The following is a 20,369-nucleotide window of genomic DNA, read 5'->3' on the forward strand; positions in this document are numbered from 1 at the left end:
GGAGGGAGGGTCTTTGGGAAGCAATTAGGATTAGATAAGGCCATGAAGGTGGAGCTCTCATGAATAAGATTAGTATCCTTATTAGAGTCTTCAGAGAGCTTACTTCCTCCCTCTGCCATGTGAAGATGCAACCGAGAAGAGGGCCCTCACCAGAACCTGACCAAGGCTGGCACACTAATCTAGGACTTTCAACTCCTGGAACTGTGAGAAATACATTTCTATTGTTTGAAAGCCACCTAGTTTATGGCACACTTTGTTTCAAAAGCCTGAATGAACTAGACACCCATGCACACAAAGCTTCCCATTAACTTTTCAGTTCCTCTCTCTAAAATACAGCTAACATTTAAGGATCACGAAGAAGTGGGGAAAGCCTCTAACAAAAACAAAAGGGGGACAAAACAAACAAACGCTCAAGAAAGAAACTTAAAAACCACCACCATAATTTCTATTCTCAGAGAGGTAAGAGAAGATCTAGGACCTCTGAAAAAAACACAGAATGCTATTTTTTAAAAAAAGAATATTCAGAAAAGAGGAAATAGCATTTATATAACTGTTATAGCCAAGTGAAAAATTTGACAGCAGAAATGAAAAGTTCAATAGAGGGTTAAACATAAAGTTGATGAAATCTTCCAGAAAATAAAACAAAAAGAAAAAGATTGAATATAAGAGATAACAGATAAGGAAACCGGAGGATTAAACAAGGAAGTACAATATCCGATCGGATTTCTTCAGAGAAAAGAGAGAATATAGAAAGAAGGGAATTATTAAAGAAATAAAACAAGAAATTTCACAGACCTGAAATACATGAGTTATCTAGACTCAAAGAGCCCTCAGAATACCCAGACCACATGAAGGCACACCACTGAAATTTCAGAACACCGGAAATAAAGATGAGGTCATAAAATTTCTAGGAAGAAACAGGTTACATACAAACAATCAGGAATAAGAATAGCATCAGATTTCGCAACAGCAGTAATCAAAATAAAAGACAATGTAGCAATGTCTTTAAAATTTTGGAAAATAACTTCTAAACTAGAATTCTATTTCCAACCAAAATACCAATTAAATATGAAGGCAGAAGTAAGATCTCAGTAATTTTGCCCCATTTCACCCTTCTCAGAAATTCCCTGGTAGATTTACTCACAAAAATGAAAGACTGCATCAGAGAAGAAAAAGGCATGAAATCTAGGAAATGGAGGATCCAATCCACTAATCAGAAGGAAGGATTTCCCAGGATGATGTTAATGAAAGGTCTAGGACAATAACTGTGCAGCAGGCATAGAATAGAGAGGAGTGTAGAGAGAAAGAGAGGAAGGAAGGTTTCAGGAGGTGCCCAGTCAAGAAAAAAATGGAACTGAAAGAGAAACTAAAGTGTTTGAGAAGAGGTTTATAGCTATATTTAAAAGTTTGGGGTCAAATCAGTGATGGGTACATAGAAAGTAATTATGTAAAAATTACATAAGAAATCAAATCAATACTTTAGAGGAAAAAACTTGTACAAAAGGAATACTGATTCATTTTCTAATTGGTTGTGAGCAATATTTATATAGTCACAATGTTAATGCTGAATATTGATTTAATCAAAATTGTGACAGAATAATTTGGGAAGATGGCAAAAGAGGAGGAAAATGTGTGAGTATTTTATGTATATGTAAAGGGTGGAGTGGAGGAAAGAGAGTTTAATCTTTCACTCCCACAGTAAGAAGTCAACAGATAAAGGGGGAAAAAAAAAACCCCAAAAAACAAAAAACCAAGACAGTAATTTTGCCATATTATTTGGAAATAAAAGGTAAATAACTAAGACACTTAACATCTTGAGAGTGCTATATTTCCTCCCAGAGAACAGGAATTAAGGTAGGGAAGGGAAAGGCAGATTGTCTCTGCTTTCCTTCATAAATTGCAACATAAAATTGACTTTTAAAACTATACACAATGATCTATGAAAAGCAGTAAGCACAAAACACAGAAAGCCAGAAAAAATTAATCTGTTACCATTTAAGGCATTTATTAAACCAATTCTTTATTATGAAAATTGGTAGTTAAAAGAATTAAGCATTTATCCTGCCTATCCAACAGAAACTGTAATTCAGACTAACAAAATAACACCAGTTAATTAGGAAAAACTATTTTACAGAAGAATGCCAGCTAGTAGATATGGATGAAATGATAGATCTTAGAATATACAACTTCGTAATCTTAATGAAAGTTCTGATTCAGACAAGGATTATCAATTTGGTACTAAAACGATTAGATGAAAATGTGATGGGGAACTGGACATTCAGAGAGCCTAAATAACACCACATAGATTCGTTTTCAGTCACAAACGGTTAAACATAACTGAACAAGTGGAAGGATCAAACTGTCATCACCCCAATCCATACAGCAATCTTAGTAATCAGTAATGGTCTACTAATGGGTCAATCAGATTTTATGTATCTTCTAATATGATATAACACTAAGTACATAACACAATAATACCTATAAAATGATTAAGCCAAAAGTTAATTACATGAAATATAACTTTAGTTTACAGGAAATACAAACTAAATGGCACCTCAAGTAAATCAGACAAATTAGGAAGGTGGGACATCTTGGAAAACAATTGGCCTACTTGACTCAAAAAGTCAGTGTCATAAAAAGGGAACCATGCTGGTTGAAAAACACACACACACAAAAATTACAGGACATAATAACATGCAATGTGTGGTCTTGGATAGGATACTGATTTGGATAAAACAGCTGCAAAGGACATCCTGGGTCAACTGGAAATTTTAAATATGGTTTGGGTGTTAGATATAATTTCTTAAATTAAAGGGTGAATTCATTTGCTGAAGGCCAATTGCAGAATAGTATATACATGATAATACTGTTTTGGGAACAGTATACATATAATCATTTTATTTTGATAACAAAAGATATGGAAATGTGTGTATGTACTCACACCCACCTACAGAAAGATCCAGAAGGATATGCACTGAAGTGTTAATAGTGGTTATCTTTGTGTGGTGGAAATGTTAAGTTTTTATTTATTTTTAGCTTGTGTGCATATAATTTTCTACAATTTACATTTACTGCATCTATAACTAGAAAATGATTATGTATTTGTCTTTTTTTTAATTGAAAGAAAATTGATTATATATATGTGTGGGCTACAGAACTGAATATCAATACATATGTGCAATACGTTGTGACCAAATCAGGATAATTAGTATACTCATGTACACCAAACATAATCAATCTTTGTGACTCTTAACTAATTTCTCACTAACTTTCCTCCCCCTCCCCCTTTCCCACTTCTAATAAACAGTTATGTTCTTTTTTTTTTTTTTTTTGAAAGTTTAATGACTTATTGTGATTCTTTTTTTCTTTTTTTTCTCTTTTAGCTCCCACTTATGAGTGAGGACATGCAGTATTTCTCTTTCTGTGCCTGGCTTATTTCATTTAACATAATTTTCTCTAAGTTCATCCATGTTGCTGTGAACGGCAGAATTTCATTCTTTTTTATAGCAAACTAGTATTCCATTGAGTATATATACCACATTTTCCTTATCCGGTTGTCTGTCAATGGACATTCAGGTTGATTCCAACTCTTGGCTATTGTAAATAGAGCTGCAGTAAACAGGGGAGTGAAGGTATACCTTTGGCATGATGATTTCCATTCCTTTGGGTATACACCCAGTGGTGGAAGAAACAATATAAATGTATTATTTTGATTAAAAAAAAAAAGCAAGCAAACACACATTTGGGCAGCCAGTTTGCTGACTCAATCTTGGAGATCTCTTAGGTTGGAATTCAGAAACAGAGAAGTTGAAATGTTCTGAATATTCTGTTCTTAGAATCACACCTTTCCTTAAATAGTTGTTAACAAAAACTCTGACTTGAGAGACTGAAACTATGCTAGTACTGCTGTACTGCTTCCCAGTTTTTCACTGTTCTTTCTAGCTCAAAGTTCCTCAAATCCCAAAGCTTGAATCCTGATCTGATTATAAACATTTAAAACACAGCCCCGAAAATATTTTTAATTCTTGTAAAATAAATACAAATTTCCTAAATAACTTTCAGTCCTGGTCATAACTCTGTCCAGCATGACTTTTACCTGTGGTTACACACTTTGGCAAAGGAGCACTGCTGCAATGATAATCTGAATATTAAGATTAGTTAAAACTTTTCAATGTTGCTTATTTCTCCTCAAGTCCTAACACCCATTATAAGAAACACAAGAGCCGTTTAATGCTTGTAGAAAAAAGAGTGCTAACCATAAGTAAACATGAGCAAGCAAAAAATGTAGTGTATAAACTTCCATCCTATTAAACCCTCACATTTAAATACTGAGTTACATAGAATATGTAAGCAACAAAACTGTACAGTGATTCTGACTGGGAGGGGAGAAAATATTTTTCTCCTCACTTTGCAATGCAGATACTTCCACCCATGTTTATTTGGGTCTGAATTATACTGTACTCTTCCCAGGAAACAAGTAGACAGGTGAATTATTAGATGTTGTTCCAATTCTTTAAAGCTGAATATCATCTGTCAATCTAGTCGGAGCAACAACAAATTCCACATGGCTTTAGTTTCATAAAATTTCTAAAGTAAAAAAGTAAAGACTGATTTTGGGGAGTAAAAATTTAGGTATAATAAGACAGCTCTTCCCATTCCATTTTTAGGAAGCTCTGTTTCTTAGAAAAGTTTCTCTAACTCAGTTGAAATTAAGTTCTATGTACCCTCCTATAAAGGATTCTAGGGACACAACAGAATTATCACTCTCCCTCTTCAATATGATCCTTTTTCAAGCATTTGAGAATAACTGTCATGTTTCCCCCAAATATCCTTTTCTCTATGCTAACCCTAGCTCTTCAAACTAGTCCTTCAAATAATAAGATTTTCACAATGTCTACTACACTAATAATTTTCTTTTAGGTGTACATCAGTTTATTAATCTTAAAAAACAGTAATGAAAATAAATAAAATGAACACAGTATACCATGGGCTCCTACCAGGACAGATGAACCACAGCCTCTTTTGACTTTGATACTGTACTTCAAGGATGCAGTCTGATATTACTAGCTTTTTCAGTAGAAACAACACATCATCAATTCTTAGTCTACTTCATTAAAATTCTCAGGAAATTCTATTTATTCATTTATCAGTTACTTAAAGGATGCCTTCACTATTCTTGGTATGGGGCACAAGGAGGCTAATAAGACCTTGAGTTCCTATCCACATGGAGTTTACAGTTCAATGGGGACACAGTCATTGCATGAACAATTTATGAAATTACAATTGTGAGAAGGGCACACAAGAGAAGTACTGCAGCCCAGGAGCATATACCATGAGGAGACTGATCTATTCTGAAGTAAAAGGAAACTGTGTTGAGGAAGAGATGGATGTAAGACAAGACTTAAGAATAAGGATTGATCACTGAGAGAAAGAGAAACAATGTGTGCAAAATTGGAAAGGAGCTCGGATGACAATGCAGTGAGGGAAGATCAGTTTGGCTCAAGCATGGTGAGCAAGAGAAAAAGGGGCATAGGATGAGCATGGAGACAAGTGAGCGAGACCTTGCAAGGACTTGGAAACCAGTTTAAGAAGTTTGGATTTTAAGTTTAATGGGAGACCACTAAATGATTTGAAGTAGGAGAGCAAAAAGGGATTTACAATTTAAAAAGCAAACATTTACTGATTAGTGTGTGGAAAATGGACTTAAGAAGAATGGACATGGGGAGACCAGTTAGGAGGGAGACCATGGTTGCAGTTCAGGTGGGGGGTGATGGTAGTAGCATGTACTAGGTTGGAAGCAGTGGATGGAGAGAAATGGATTCAGAATAAATTTAGGGCTTGATGACAGACTTTATGTGAGAGATAAGAAAGGGAAGTGCTAACCCTAAGGTTTCTTGCATGAAAAATGGAATGGAAGATAATGCCATTTCAATGAAATAGAAAATACTTCTTTATTTAAGAAGAGTTGTCAAACCACATTTCCCCATTCTCAACTTGGGTAATTAATTTTTAAACTTACTGCAAGACTTTAATACTCATCCCTGTTGATTATTTCATTTTTTGGCTCATACTACCAGTCAGTTAAGATATTTAAAAATCTTTAGTCTATCATCTAATATCTCCTATTACCTGTCCAAGCTTTCTATCATCTACAAATTTGTTAAGTCATACTTTGTAATCATTTGTTAAGTTGTTAATAAAAATGTAAAATGGGGATAGGATTAAGTATTCAGCCCCTCAGTGCATCACTAATAACCTGTCTTCAGGTTGGCACTGATTCATTAAACAAGACAACGAGGCCTGGAAGCAATACTGCTTAGTATGTGCCTAGTACTTAATGTCCATTATTTAATTTAGTCTTCATAATACTAATTTTCTCCATCCCCAGATATTTACTCAGCTTTTGCTATGTGTCAGGAACTGAAGTAGGAACTATTATTACCATCCCCATTTTAGAGATGAGGAAACTCAGACTCAGAGGTGAAGTAATTGATCTTAAGTCACACAGTTAGTAAAGGGCAGAGTTAAAATATGAACCCCAGCATGGAGACTCTCAAACACATGTTTTTAAACATTGTAGTTTTATTTTTATACTTGGGATAAATTTTTATATTTTGTTAGTTATCTATAAGTCCAGCTCTAAGGTGTATGTGAGCACGCACACACACACACACATACACACACACAGCATTAGGAATTTTTCCAGACCAGCCTTTCTGTTACTTTTATCAAAAAACTTCTCTGTGTTATCTTTCATATCCTTTCTAATTTTTATATGTTCTCCACGGTATCTTGTTTTATAGTTTAATTAAGGGATTTTTTTCTTCCTCTGCCTTCATGGTCAAAATTCAGTTTCTTGGTCAGATAATGCAATTATTTCATGAAGCCAGCACTATAAGTATTCCTGTTCAAATTCTAATATCTTTATTAGATTAGAAGTCAGTTGTCAGTGTTAAATGGTAGAAGTGAAGGAAAGCAAGATTTTATACGGTGGGATCTGCTGTTTATATTTTAAGAAACATTGCTGTATTTCATAAATGCTTTTTATAAAATGGGAAGATTGAATTTTACAACACTACATTGGGGCTCAAATAACAATAACAAAGGGCTGCTAGATTGGTAATTAGAAAACAATTAATGGAAACAAGGGCATACAAGATTCTGAACCAAGAGTCCTACTCTTCCAAAGAAATATTCCCAGAAAAAGAATTTTCTGATAAAAATAAAAAGCAGCAAGTACAAATTAATTGAGAATATATTTATTCTTAAAATACACTTTGGTTTTTTCAGTAAGTCAATTTTCATTTTGGAAGTATAACATCCTAAGTCCAAGAGTTATATAAGAAATTCCCTATCAATATCACATCATGATAAAAGTCTTTCAGTTCAGAAGAATAATTGGTTTACAAGGTTTATCAGTGCAAGAAAATATACAGCTAGGAATATGCTTCCAAAGATCTAAATGGCTATAATGATTGTCATTTTAAAATTCAGAAACATAACAGACGAGTTTTACTGATAGTAAAGTCTCAGGGCTCAGCTTTTAACACATCGTGGGGTTTTTCTGGGGGGGCTGGGTGATTAGGAGGTATGGGGATATGAACCCTTGAACTTGGTGTTATCAACTAATCAACTGAGCTAACTGGCCAGCCCCTTTTTAAAGCCCAGGGCTTTAAAAAGCTGTTTTTCTTTGGTTTCAACTAAAGAAAAACAGCTACATCTACATAATTTCCTCACTTTAATGCAAAACATGCATCTTCAAGGTAGAGGACATCAAAATAAATGTTTCTAAAGCAATAATATACCTAAGAACATTCACTTACCTTTAAGTTTCTGGAGGTCCTCCTTCAAATCAGGCCCTGCAAGCATAAAGATACTTTCTGACACAGGATTCTTATCTGTGAGACTCTCATTGCTGGTATTCACAATGGCTGTACAGTTCAGTAATGCCACATCTCCTTTCCTGAGGAAACAGTAAATAAAGAGCAAGTGTGGAGACTAAGAGGGAGATAAATCTTGTTTCTAACTCTTTGAAAACACTTTGTCTTCACCCCCTTCACAACATAGGTTTTGCTAGCTCACAAGCTGAGAAACAGAAAATAAATTCCTGACTCAAAAAACTAATCTGGCATTTTAGATAGATCTTTAATACAACTGCTATAACCCTGAAACTCATAAAACCATCCTGTCATACTTTTGCTTACCTATTTCTGTACCACTGTAACAGAATACTTATAAAGCTGAAAGTGGTTGGTTTAAACAGTTTACACACAGCAGAATTATTCATAGTAGCCAAAAAGTGGAAACAACGCAAATGGTCATCAATGAATGAACAGATAAATGTGCTATATCCATACAATGGAATATTATTCGGCTATAAAAAGGAATGAGGTACTGATTCATACTACAACATGGATGAACCTTGAAAACATTATGCTAAACCACACACACAAAAAAATCCAAAACACGTTTTTTAATATTGATTCCATTTATATGAAATGTCCAGAATAGGCAAATCTAAGGAGAAAGTAGATTAGTGGTTGCCCAGAGCTGAGGGTTTGGAGGTAAATGGGGAGTGACCAGTAATAGGTATGGGGCTTTAGGCTGATGCAAATGTTCTAAAATTGACTGTGGTGATGGTTTCACAACTTTATAAATATACTAAAAACCACTGGATTGTACAATTTAAATTGTGAATTATATGGTATGTGTTTTGGACTTCAATAGAGCTTTTATAAAAAACATAATGAACTACTACTGATATACATCACAACACAGATGAATTTAAATAATTATGCTGAATGAAAGAAGCCAGACCAAAAAACAATACATGATTCCATTTACATAAAACTCTAGAAAATGCAAACCGATCTATTATGATAGGAAGATCAGTGGTTGCTTGGAGATGTGGAGGCAGGAAAGGGTAGCAGGGACAGATTACAAAGGAACACAAAAAAATTTTGGAGGTGATGAACATGTTTGCTATTTTGGTTGTGGTGATGGTTTCATGGATGTATGGATGTCAAAACTTATCAAATTCTATAGTTTAAATATATGAAATTAATTGTACATCAGTTATATCTCAATAAAGCTGTATATGTATAAGGGTACTTCAAAATGTTTGTGGAAAAACATAATTGAAAGAGAATACAAATCCTTCCATGAACTTTTTGAAGTACCCTCAGATATACAAAGTGATATTTCAACAATGCTAGAGCTTACAAAAAAAAAAAGAGTTTAGAAGAAATTATGAGAAAGTGTTATATCACAACTTGAAATAATCAAAGAATTACCAAAGAACCACTTTTCCATTGACATCCTTATTATAAAGAAAAGGTGATCTAACAGTGTCATCCGGAAATGTTTCAGCTATAGTGTCAGAAGATTTTAATTCATCTTTACACGAGTTGCCCCAGCTTGGTAGTGTATCTACATCCACAAACTGGGAAGGTGCACCCAAGGGATCCATGGAACAGGAACTTTGGTTCGTCTTTTCCCAAATTCCTCAGCAATTCAATATTCACCAGAGATACTAGCTGAGGAGGAAAGAAATAATCATTTTAATAGAGAAGCACAGATATTTTAATTCTATCAAAGCAAAAAACAAAACTTTTCTGTGAAATGCTCTAGTGATACATTAAGTGATTATAGTCATTGAAATAGTTCATTAAAAAACAGACAACGAAGAATTGCTACAGCTTTACTAAAACAGGAATAAAAGGGGATTATTTAAACATAAATTCTTTTCAAAGAATTACAGCCATTGAAATAATCACATGGCCTGCCAGTTCTACTTTCCAGGAATAGTACTATTCATTCAACATTCATGAGTGCCTATTATTGAAAAAGAAAAAGTGCTAGATGCTGTAAGAGATACAAAGATAAATAATATTTCATATTAATATTTAATGACATTTAAATGTATAATTTAAAGAGTTCAGTCTGATGATAATGGGTAGGAGGTACTGAGTAAGACAAAATGAGAAGCAGGGATGTTACTGCAATCAAGTAGTAAGAGATGATAAAGGTTTCAACTAAGTAGTAGGAGAGAAGGAGGCAGGGACTTAGAGGCGATATACAAAGGAAAAATGAACAGAATTTGACAATTTACAGGGTATGGTATATGAGACAGTGATGTGGTGGTTGGTTGCACAGAAATATAGAAATTAGAAAAGCAGTGATAGGAAGACACACAGTGTCAAGTACTAGAATGAGGTCCTAGTAAATTTCACCAGAGAAAAGGATATTCAATTTGCCAATAAGTCAGACAGCTGTTTCAGTAAAATGGTAGAATCATTCATCTAATAAATCTTTGTGAGCATCTATCATACGTCAGGTACTCTTCTAGGCACTGGGCATAGCTGGTGAATAAGACTGAGCAAGTCCTGGCCCTCAGGGAGGTTATGCTTCTATGGAGAAGAGATGATAAATGATAATGAAGCCAACACATATATCTAGCAGAATGCCTGGAGGCAGTAAGTGTTATGCTGGAAAAGATGACACCTGAACAGAGAGTTAAAGTGAGAGAGAAAGCCATGTGAAATTTTAGGGAGTGTTGCAGGCAGAGGAAATACCAAACAGTGGCCAAAAGGGCAGGAAGGAGCTTGTGTACTCCAGGAAGAGCAAAGAGATCAGGTTGGCTAGAGTTGAATAAAGCTAGATAATGAGTGGTAGGTGATGAGGTTGGTGAGAGAGGGAAAGGACAGATGATGCAGTTTGTAAACCGTGGTAAGATGTTTAGATCTTATTCTAAGTATGAGGAGAAGCTATTAGAGGATCTTGACCAAGATAAGGACTAAATATAAATAATATTTGAAAAGATTACGCTAGCTGCAAGGAAATCAAGAGGGGGCAAGAGTAGAAGCAGAGACCAGTAAAAAACTATTACAGTAAGCTAGGTGAGATGACAGTGGTAAGAAATGTTAGATTTGAAATGTATTTTTGAAGGTAGAGTCAACAAGACTTGCTAAATGAATACAGAGGGTGGGGGAAAGAGCAGAATCAAACACAACTCCTAGATTATTTTCTTGAGTAGATGATAATGCTACCTACAGAGAAGGGGAAGATTGGAGTAGGTTGCTGGGGTGGAGTGATAATCAAGGAATTTCTTTTTCTTTACGTCTTTTTGGCCATGCTAAGTTTGAGATGCCCATTATATGGCCAAGTATTTATGTCAAACATGCAATTGGCTATATTAGGCTAGAGCTCAGAGAAAAGACTGAGCAAAGATAAATTTGAAAGTCTAGGCATATGGATGGGATTTCAAGCTATGGGAACTGGGCAAGATTGCCTAGAGAGTAAATGCAAATAGATAAAAGAGATCCACAGACTGAGTCCTATAGCAAAATTTAGAGGCTGGAAACAGGACAAGTCAGAAAGTGAAACAGAGAAGGATTGGTAAGTAAGGAAGGAAAACCAGGAAAGTATAGTAGCCTAAAAGTCAGGTGAAGAAGGTATTGCAAGGAGTGCTTGGGAAGGATCAGTTAGGGTTAAATGCTATGAATGACTGAGTAACAGGACTAAGAACTGATTAGTGGGTTTGATAAGCTGGAGGTCACTGGTAATATTAACATAAATGAAAGCAGGCAGATGATCAGGGAAAGAGAACTTTTTTGAAAAGTTCTTCGGTATGATCCTAATGCTTGCTGTCAGAGTCAAGGATGCCTTTCTACAACTAATTCCTTGGTGTGTCTTGCTAGGAGACATGGGATACTACTTGGCATAAAACATGGCTCTAGTACAATATGCTAATTCTTGTATCAACATTGTGGGGTAGAAAATATGATCATTAATATAACAATTGCAAAAAGATCTTGTAGATTATACCATGATAAATTTGTATGACAGGACTATTCTTATTTGATACTAAATTTGAAATTAAAAAGAAACTAATTTTATCTAGAAGTTGGTATTTTAGTCCAGCCTTTGAAACTGGAGACAACCACAAATTTTTGTTGATCTATTCACAACTATTCAGACGTGAACTGGACAAACCAAACAGAAGACAAGTGGAGACTACACTCATTTATCACAGTTGAACTTCCCTGAGCTCAATGGAATGACACTTTGCAGAAATTCATAATTTCAAAAAATTATTTGCAGATTTTTGATGACAACTCATGCTAAAAGTTCTTAACCACAATATAAAAAAAATTCCATTAAAACACAAACAGTTTTCAGTTTGCAAACTTGAAAGCCAACTTTCAGGACAAACTTGCTTCTTTAAAATAACTTTTCTTTCTGACTCTATGTAATAACCGCTATAGAACATTTGAAAAATACCAAAAAGTAAGGGAGAGAAAAAAACCCCTCAAATCTTTATGTAGTTCCTAACTTTTTCTGTGATAGGTAAAATCACACTGCATGTACAATTTTGAATCCAGTATTTTTAGGTGAATATTTCCGCAAGAAATCACACAGTGAGAAAAAGACATTATGGTACAATGTAAAAGCTTGGGCTTTGATACTAGAAGGCATGAATATAGATCCAGGCTCACCACCTAATAGTTGTGTTATCCTTGACTCTAAGCCAGAGTTTCTTTATTTTTAAAACAGGGGTAATTAACTCCTAGGGTTAGTGTGAGGATTAAATGAGATAACCTGTGTCAAAATTGCATAGCAGAGCACCTGGCACAAAGCAAGGCACATTAAAAGTTATCTCTTTTAACTTTCTCAGAGCTAGTGTGAAAGTCACCTGCACCACTGGGGAAATGAAGTTATATCTCCATGTGTGACAAAACCCAAAATACGTCAAAGACTAACAGGCACCAAACCAAATACAAATTGTCAAATTAAGATACACTCTTATGTATCTCAATGTCATAATTTCCTTTGTAATGATTTGTTAATCCCTAACACCTAGGTCAACCCAACATCTATTTTCTCTGATACTGCTCCTGGGCTACTAGAAAAAAAATGTAATTGTCTTGTCTGCTGCCAAAACAAATGCATGCTCTCCTACATCAGCTTGGCCCTCTATCAACTCTGTTTGGCAAATGTTTTAATCATTCTTGGTTGACTCTCTATGCTATTCCACATAGCATCTATGGTAGACAGTCTCTAAGATGTCCTTCAATGACATCTGCCTCTCGGTATTCATGCCTTTATGTAGTTGCCTCCCACAATGAATAGGGCTGGCCTATGCAATGAACAGGATAGCGCAGAAATGACAGTATGTGACTTCCAAGGATGAGTCATAAAAGATATAGTGGCTTTCACCTTGCTCTCCCCTGGACTGCTTGCTCTGGGGAAGTGAGCCCTCAGGACTTGAGGACACTAAAGCAGCCCATGAAAAGGCCCCCGTGGGGAGAGACTGAGGGTTCCTGCCAACAACCAGCATCAACTGCCAGGCATATGAATGAACCACTTTGGAAGCAGATCCTCTAGCCCCAATGGGGCTTAAAATGACATCAGCCCAAACTGAAATATTGACTGCAACCTCATGAGAGACCCTGAGCCAGAACCATGTAACTAAGCCACTTTTGAATTCCTGACCAATAGAAACTGCAAGATAATAAATGCTTGTTTGGCTACTATGTCCCAGGCATTAATTCACCAAAGCACTGTAAGGTGCTGAGTCTTTGTCTAGAGGAAGAGACGGAATCACAAAAACCACAGAAACATATAATCAGAGAAATAAGTACATATTTAAAATCTGTGATGTGTGTGCTATAAAGAACAAGGGGAGCTAATTTAAATTGGAGAAGTAGAGAATGTCTCTTCCAAAAAGTGACACTTAAGACCAAAAACAGCAGAAGAGTTTTACAGCCAGAGGTAAGGATAAATCTGGAGTTGTAAGATGGGAAAGAGCCTAGGAGCCAAAAGAAGTCCACTGTGGCAGATACAGGGAATCACAGGATATTAGATATATTACAAACATGCTCTCTAATTTTTACGATAATCCCACAAAGGAGTTATTAGAACTCTCATTTTACAGTGACAGCATCAAGACTCAGAGGTTCAATAACCAGCCCAACATAACATAACTAGTAAGTTAGCAGAGAGATCCTGAGATCCAAATCAAGGATAAGATGGTATTAAAACCCTAAAACCCAGGCCATTCCCACTACATCATATCACACTGACTCCATTCTCTTCCTGCTGCTCTGAGAATAGATTATAGTTCAAATTACTGTAACTTCCCTCCAGTTCAAAATCTATCTTCATTCACTCTTTGCAACTTTCAAGTAATTTTAGGGTATATTCCACACTCTTAAGTCTGCCAAACTGCCTGACTTAAGCATCTTACTCCACTTGATCATTTCTCCTCAAGAGAGTAATTACATCAACCTTCCCTTCACAACATCTTGATCTCTCCTCCTCAAAATTTTTTCCTATTCCATTTCTTCTTCAGAATATCAAACAAGCTCTTTTTCACCACTTAACTTTTTAAGAATGATCTGCTTTGCATCTCTACTTCCTCTTCTTCCATTTATTCAACCTATGGCAGTTTTGCTTCTGCTCTATATAAAGGCTAAAAAACTACTCATTCAAGGTCAATAATAACTCCCTAAGTGTCAAATCCAAGAGTTAATCCAATTTTAGCCACATTTACTATTGATCATTCCCTCCTCAAAGTCCTATTATCTTCTTTGACAGTACCCTGTGATGGTTCTCCTATGTCTCCAATCATACCTTGTCAGTACAGTTTGTTGGATGTTCTTCCCAGCTCTTAAAAGTCATCATGACCCACAAGATACTGGGTGTGAAATGAGTAAGAAGTAATACTTACAGCTCTTATTGTAGGGCAAAATTTTATGGCATTTTATGGAAAGTGTCACACTATTTAACAAAAGTTGACTTCTTTTCAGCTCCATCTCTAAATAGAAATTAATTTTTCTCACCGAAAAGAGATTTAAATCTCCCTTCCCCCAACACACACACACCTTGGCAATAAAGCAAATGGAGCAACAAACCCACCCTAGCAGGAAAACCCTGAAGGAACAGTGGTTCTTAACATTCTTGGGGGCACAGGTCTCTCTGATAATCACATGAAAGATAAAGACCCTTTCACCCTCCAAAATGTGTGTGCACAAGCTCATGCAAGCACAAATTTGCAAATAAATTTGAGAGCGTTCCCAGACTCAGATTAAGAATCCCGGTGATAGAAAGAATGCAAACAGAGTGCTCAAGTGAGGGAGGGAGGAGGGGAAGGCTGTAGTAATGTATAGCTACAGCCAAAGTTGTGGATAACGTTAAAGGGGAGCAAGACTTTCTGCTGAAAATTAATTGATCAGTTCCATTCTTTGAACAAGCTCATAAGCAAACACTAAGTCTTAGCAAAAAAAGGCTCCTAAAGCAAGGCATTAATGTCCCAGGATCAAAAAATCTACACGGGACAAACAGAAGATTCCAGAACAGATCAAATCTATTTCCTAACCACACTATCTTCAGGTATCAGTGGAAGAAGTAAAGACAAAGAGAACCCACTATGTATCCTTAAGAGTGGTAAAAATAATAATGATCCTTAGTAATTCAAATGAGATGGTGTAATTAGTTCTCATTACACTGTAGCTTTTGTCTTTTTGCCCAAATCCTAACTTTTAGTTTAAGAAGTCCTCTAAATATTGAATAATTGGATTGGATAGAGATCAGATTTTATTGTTCAAGACTGGGCAGAACATGTTGTATCACTGTCTCAAAAAACCTAATTTTTGTCCAAATAAAAAGAAAATGACATCATTTAAGAGAGCAAAATGATAACTTTTAACCTATTATCTGTCCTTCAAAATGCTTACATTAATTAGACAAGCCTGGATAAATGTACAAGGAGAGTTGGTCCATGCATTTCACCTCCATTAATTACCAATTCTATTTTACTGTTGTTGCATAAAGTAGAGGTTTACCATTTGCTGTAGATTGAATGTCCCCCCAAATTCATTAATCCCCACTGTAACTGTTGAGGGTGGGAAATCCTATCACAGTAATTGAAAGGGGGGAGCCTTGAAGAGGTGATTAGATTGTAAGGACCATGCCATAGTGAATGGATTAACCCATTTGATGGTTTAATGGTGGTTGTGAGTGTGGTCAGAGGATTTTAAAAGGAGGAGGAAGGAGTTAGCTTTCTCTCTGCTCCACCATTCTCGCCATGTGACACCCCACATTGCTGTACAGTCTCCTCACTGGTTATGTTTCCTGAACTTTGGACTTCCCAGCCTCCAAAACTATAAGCAATAAATTTCATTTCCTTACAAACTACCCAGTTCCAGTATTTTGTTACAAGCAACAGAAATGGACTAGTACAACATTCTTTACGTTTTTGTATTTACATATTTAAAATTCTGGAGTACATTAGGATATTTGTGCACAATACCTCCATCCCAACACCAAAACTATTATACTTAAGAATAATTTCATGGAAATAGAAGATTTTTTTTAAAGCTACTCAGATGGAGAAACTAACTGAAGTAGTCAAATATGTCAACAATAAATAAAGTATAACAAAAACATTTCTAAGCCCCATCACTGGCCCAGGTCAAATTTAACATCATTATTGAAAAACACCCAAAACATATGCCCTAACAGTGAATTAGTAGTACCACCTTCATTTGAAATTAACTGTACCAAGTTTCAATTATAAATATTAATACATTGAGCAATTTGAAGCTTAAATAAGAAAGAACGGTTATACCCTTGAAACAGTGTATAAGGAATTTTATAAGGTGCATTATCTTAGCACTCATTCACAGTTGTTCTGATACCAACTCTTATTAAAATTACTTTTTCCATCTGTGGTTGTCCCTTCCCACAATATTTAATAATGTTAAGAGATTTTTTTTTTTTTAGAAAAGGGTAAAATCATGACTCATTCAAATTTAAATATGAACATGTATTCAAGATTTTATTTAACTCAAAAGGGAACCAGGCAGAGAGTAGATAAAGGGAATCCCAGAATTAGACTCATTAATAGATCAGAAATATTGATATGAATATGCAAAAGGAGGCAAAACTACTGAACCTCTCAGAGACAGGAGGGAATTTGCATATCTATAGACAAAAATTACTTAGCATCGACGCCAGTTATCCACAGTTTACATAGTTGTAAAATAGCTTCCCTAGAATCATATAATGCAAGAGGTATCATTTAGACAAAATCTAAACTATGAAGTTTTCTACTAAAGCACACAGTTTTCTTCCTATAATATAACGCACAGCACCTATAGGAGATAATAACCATACACACCCACCCAAACGCTCCCTTCCCGACCAAACCTCTTGAAATAAGTCTGTTGCCACAATTTCTTCCCTTCTCATTCAACAAAACCACAGTAATCTTGTTTCCAAAGACGTAGGCCATTACAGCTATCCACCGTCTCGTCACGTGCATTCTCTAGTATTGCACTTTTCTTGCCTGTGGAAGATTAGCTGAGTATCTCTTTAAAAAGTCAAGAAACGTCTGAAGAAAACAATGTAGAAGAAAAGTCTAATTTCTAGTCTAGTTGCAAATGTCTTATAAGCGATGGCAGGAGCTTACTTCTTTTGTATAGCTATGTTAGCTTTACGTTTGCATAGCTATAGACATCAGAATTTGTTTCTAAACATCTCTATACAGCCCAAGAATAAAAGCAGGCAGAATCTCAAGAGAGAAAAGCTAATTCCCACCTGGTGACAGAGCACCTAAGCCTCAGTCAGCAAACAAGGAGGAGCCAGCTCTGGTCACTTCCCCCTCAAGCGGCAGAAGAACGGAAACACAAAGCCAGGCCAATGTCACTCCAGGGATTTAGGGGTCCCAGACAGCTCAGCATCCTGGGCTCAACGTCTACCCACGCTGACCCAAGCTGCTCTCGGTTCGTGGAACGCCCAGTTCACAAAGGCGGCTACGTGAACTTGACTCTGTGGCTGCAACCGGCAGGGCTCCTGGCCGCCCTATTTCACCTGCACCCCAGGGCACGCGCTTTCTAGGCTACTGCACCCCTGTCCCTTGTGCCCGGGTCTGCCTACTCTCTCTTCTCGTTGACACTGCGTTCCTGACAGCGCCCCGGAAGAGAGCCCAACTAACAGCCGGGGAAGAAGCGCCAGGCTCATTCTTCCAGAGAACGGACAGAGCTAACAACCTCCCTACCCCGGCCAAGTCCCGTGCCCCTCCAGCCGCATCCCCGGCCCTCTACTTTTCGTCCTCCCTCTGGCCTCCGTCCCGCCTCTCACAGCACTCCGGCGGTCCCATCCGGGCGGCGGCCGGGGAGGGTTAAGCGCCTTGTAGAAGGTGGCCGAGCGACATCTCCGGACAACCCGCAACGGGAACGCAGCGGGTTAAGAGGAGTCAAACTCTCCGGAGGCTGAACTGACGAGGGCCAAAAGCTCAGGGCTGCAAAGCCCCAGCTTCCGCTCTCAGCCAGCGCTCACCAATCAGAGCCCGGCCTTCTCCGTCATTTCCTCCTAGAAGGCAAAGGGAACGTCGGGCGGAAGAAGCTCCCGGAACGGATCCGGAAGGGGGGTCCCGTGGGCGGGTCCAATCATCCAGAGCCTCGTGGAGGCTGAGGTGAGTCCTGGACCTGCACAGATGCGGTTGGTCGCCTTTGCTCTGCTGCTGGTTTGGCTGCTCCTGGCTGAAGCCTTAGTGGTGTCAGCAACAGCCGAGGCAGGAGTATTTGGAGCCGTTCACTGAGGCGGGGGTGGGGGAGTACCCAGATGACTGCGGGCGATCCCACAGCAGTACCTGGATGGAGGCCGCTCGGTTACTCCGGGGACTGGCGCGTGGAGCGTAGAGCTGCCTGACTGCGCGCGAACACTGGCTTGCCTGAGGAAGCTCCGGCAGTGTGTTCGGTGTGCGAAACCCCCCTCACTCTTTCCTGACTAAAGACTCGGTTTAGGGACGTGTGACAGGTCTGTTACCACGGTCCAGACCTTGGGTGCATTATGTTCTGGGGACTGTGGGTTAGGAAAAGGGGATGATGGGGTCTCGGAGGAAGTTTAAGTCTTGAGCTCTCTCCAAAAGAAGGAGAGATTTATGCACGTGAAACAAAAGTGACTAGTGCCAAGTTGTATGTAAGGTAATTTAAATATTGAGGCAATGGAAAAGGCTGCGAGAATTGGAGAATTGGGCCTGGAGGAGTGCCTGTCTAATTAGTAGGTTTACAATAAACATTCATTGATATGTTCAGTTTCAGTGTAAAATCTTTGATGGTGGTTGAATGGGCAGAAGTGAATTGTCTAGCTGCATCGAGGCTATAATGTTAGATATTCATGAGGTGGGCATGACAATGTGACCAATTCGAAACTTGAGGAATAAGGGATTACATGCTGAAACAACAGTGAATAAAAAATGAGGATGTCCAAGTATTTTAGGTCAGTGATTTATTCAGACTAAATAAAGATTAAGAAGTCACGAGTTATATGCTTTTAACCATATGATAAATAGTTGATGTTTGCTAGCCTAACAGAACCAAGGTACCAAAGAACTGAAACTTCTTTGTTTATATGCACAGATTGCTTCACCTATGGTATCAGACAGAATAACATGGGGCTCACCAAGCAGTACCTACGCTATGTGGCTAGTGCGGTCTTTGGCCTGATTGGCAGCCAAAAAGGTAATATTGTTTTTGTGACACTTCGTGGTGAAAAAGGACGCTATGTGGCAGTGCCAGCCTGTGAACATGTTTTCATCTGGGATTTAAGAAAAGGAGAGAAGGTGAGCCAAGAATCAACTAGGTTGATAATTGATTTATGGGTATTTGAGGATGGAGAGGAAGACATGGGAGAGGTCTGATTTATCATGCATGGCTTTCTTGTGTGTGTGTGCACTTAGAAGAGAGATATTTTTCCTTTGGGTGTATATAGCTAGGCATTGAGTTCTGCTGTGTACTTCTCCACTAAATTCTGAAAACCACAACCAAATAAGGGCTTACTTCTTAGATGTCTATTTGTAGTAATGTTTATGTTATTTGTAGTCATTATTTGTTCAGGAGATATGTTCATTTTTCTCTACTTTACCAATTCTTTCTATTTTCTAAGTTCTTCTACTTGCCCTCACAGCTAGTTAGTTGTAAAATATTAGGCATTTAAAAAAAGTATTACTGTACTATTTTGAAAGGATTTTTTTCATACTTATACAGATGAGGCCCAAGCATTGTTAAAGTAGGCTTTGGGCCGAGCCCATGGCGCACTCGGGAGAGTGCGGCGCTGAGAGCGCAGCAATGCTCCCGCCGCGGGTTTGGATCCTATATAGGAATGGCCGGTGCGCTCACTGGCTGAGTGCTGGTCACGAAAAAGACAAAAAAAAAAAAAAGTAGGCTTTGATACTTTGTGTGACCCTGAATTCCCTAAGCCTACCACTTCTGTCAAACCAACTATAGCCATTCTGATCTTGTCCATTTACTGTGAGACTCCCAAATGGTTATTACTTTGATACCTATTGCCACCCAGAGTCTCTT

At 37.5% G+C, this 20,369-nt stretch overlaps 2 protein-coding genes across 5 annotated transcripts in view; one reads left to right on the forward strand and one right to left on the reverse strand.

The window, feature by feature from the left end:
- Positions 1 to 18,295, reverse strand: part of GDAP2 (ganglioside induced differentiation associated protein 2) — a 65,128-nt gene extending 46,833 nt beyond the window's left edge. The window contains exons 1-3 of one of the 4 annotated variants that reach the window (XM_063105354.1): positions 18,145 to 18,295; positions 9,294 to 9,532; positions 7,824 to 7,963 (exon numbers count right to left, since the gene is read on the reverse strand). In XM_063105354.1, the coding sequence (XP_062961424.1) occupies positions 7,824 to 7,963; positions 9,294 to 9,469 (316 nt within the window). In that variant the 5' untranslated portion in view covers positions 9,470 to 9,532; positions 18,145 to 18,295. Of the gene's footprint in view, positions 1 to 7,823; positions 7,964 to 9,293; positions 9,537 to 17,601; positions 17,661 to 18,144 lie in introns of those variants that run through there. The other 3 variants (XM_063105352.1, XM_063105353.1, XM_063105355.1) reach the window with 3 other exon arrangements.
- A 132-nt stretch (positions 18,296 to 18,427) lies between these two features.
- Positions 18,428 to 20,369, forward strand: part of WDR3 (WD repeat domain 3) — a 35,571-nt gene continuing 33,629 nt past the window's right edge. Inside the window, exons 1-2 of the mRNA XM_063105076.1 lie at positions 18,428 to 18,478; positions 19,425 to 19,627. Of these exons, the coding sequence (XP_062961146.1) occupies positions 19,457 to 19,627 (171 nt within the window). The 5' untranslated portion in view covers positions 18,428 to 18,478; positions 19,425 to 19,456. The remainder of the gene's footprint in view (positions 18,479 to 19,424; positions 19,628 to 20,369) is intronic.

The sequence above is a fragment of the Cynocephalus volans genome, chromosome 8 (assembly GCF_027409185.1).
Source record: "Cynocephalus volans isolate mCynVol1 chromosome 8, mCynVol1.pri, whole genome shotgun sequence".
NCBI lineage: Eukaryota > Metazoa > Chordata > Mammalia > Dermoptera > Cynocephalidae > Cynocephalus > Cynocephalus volans.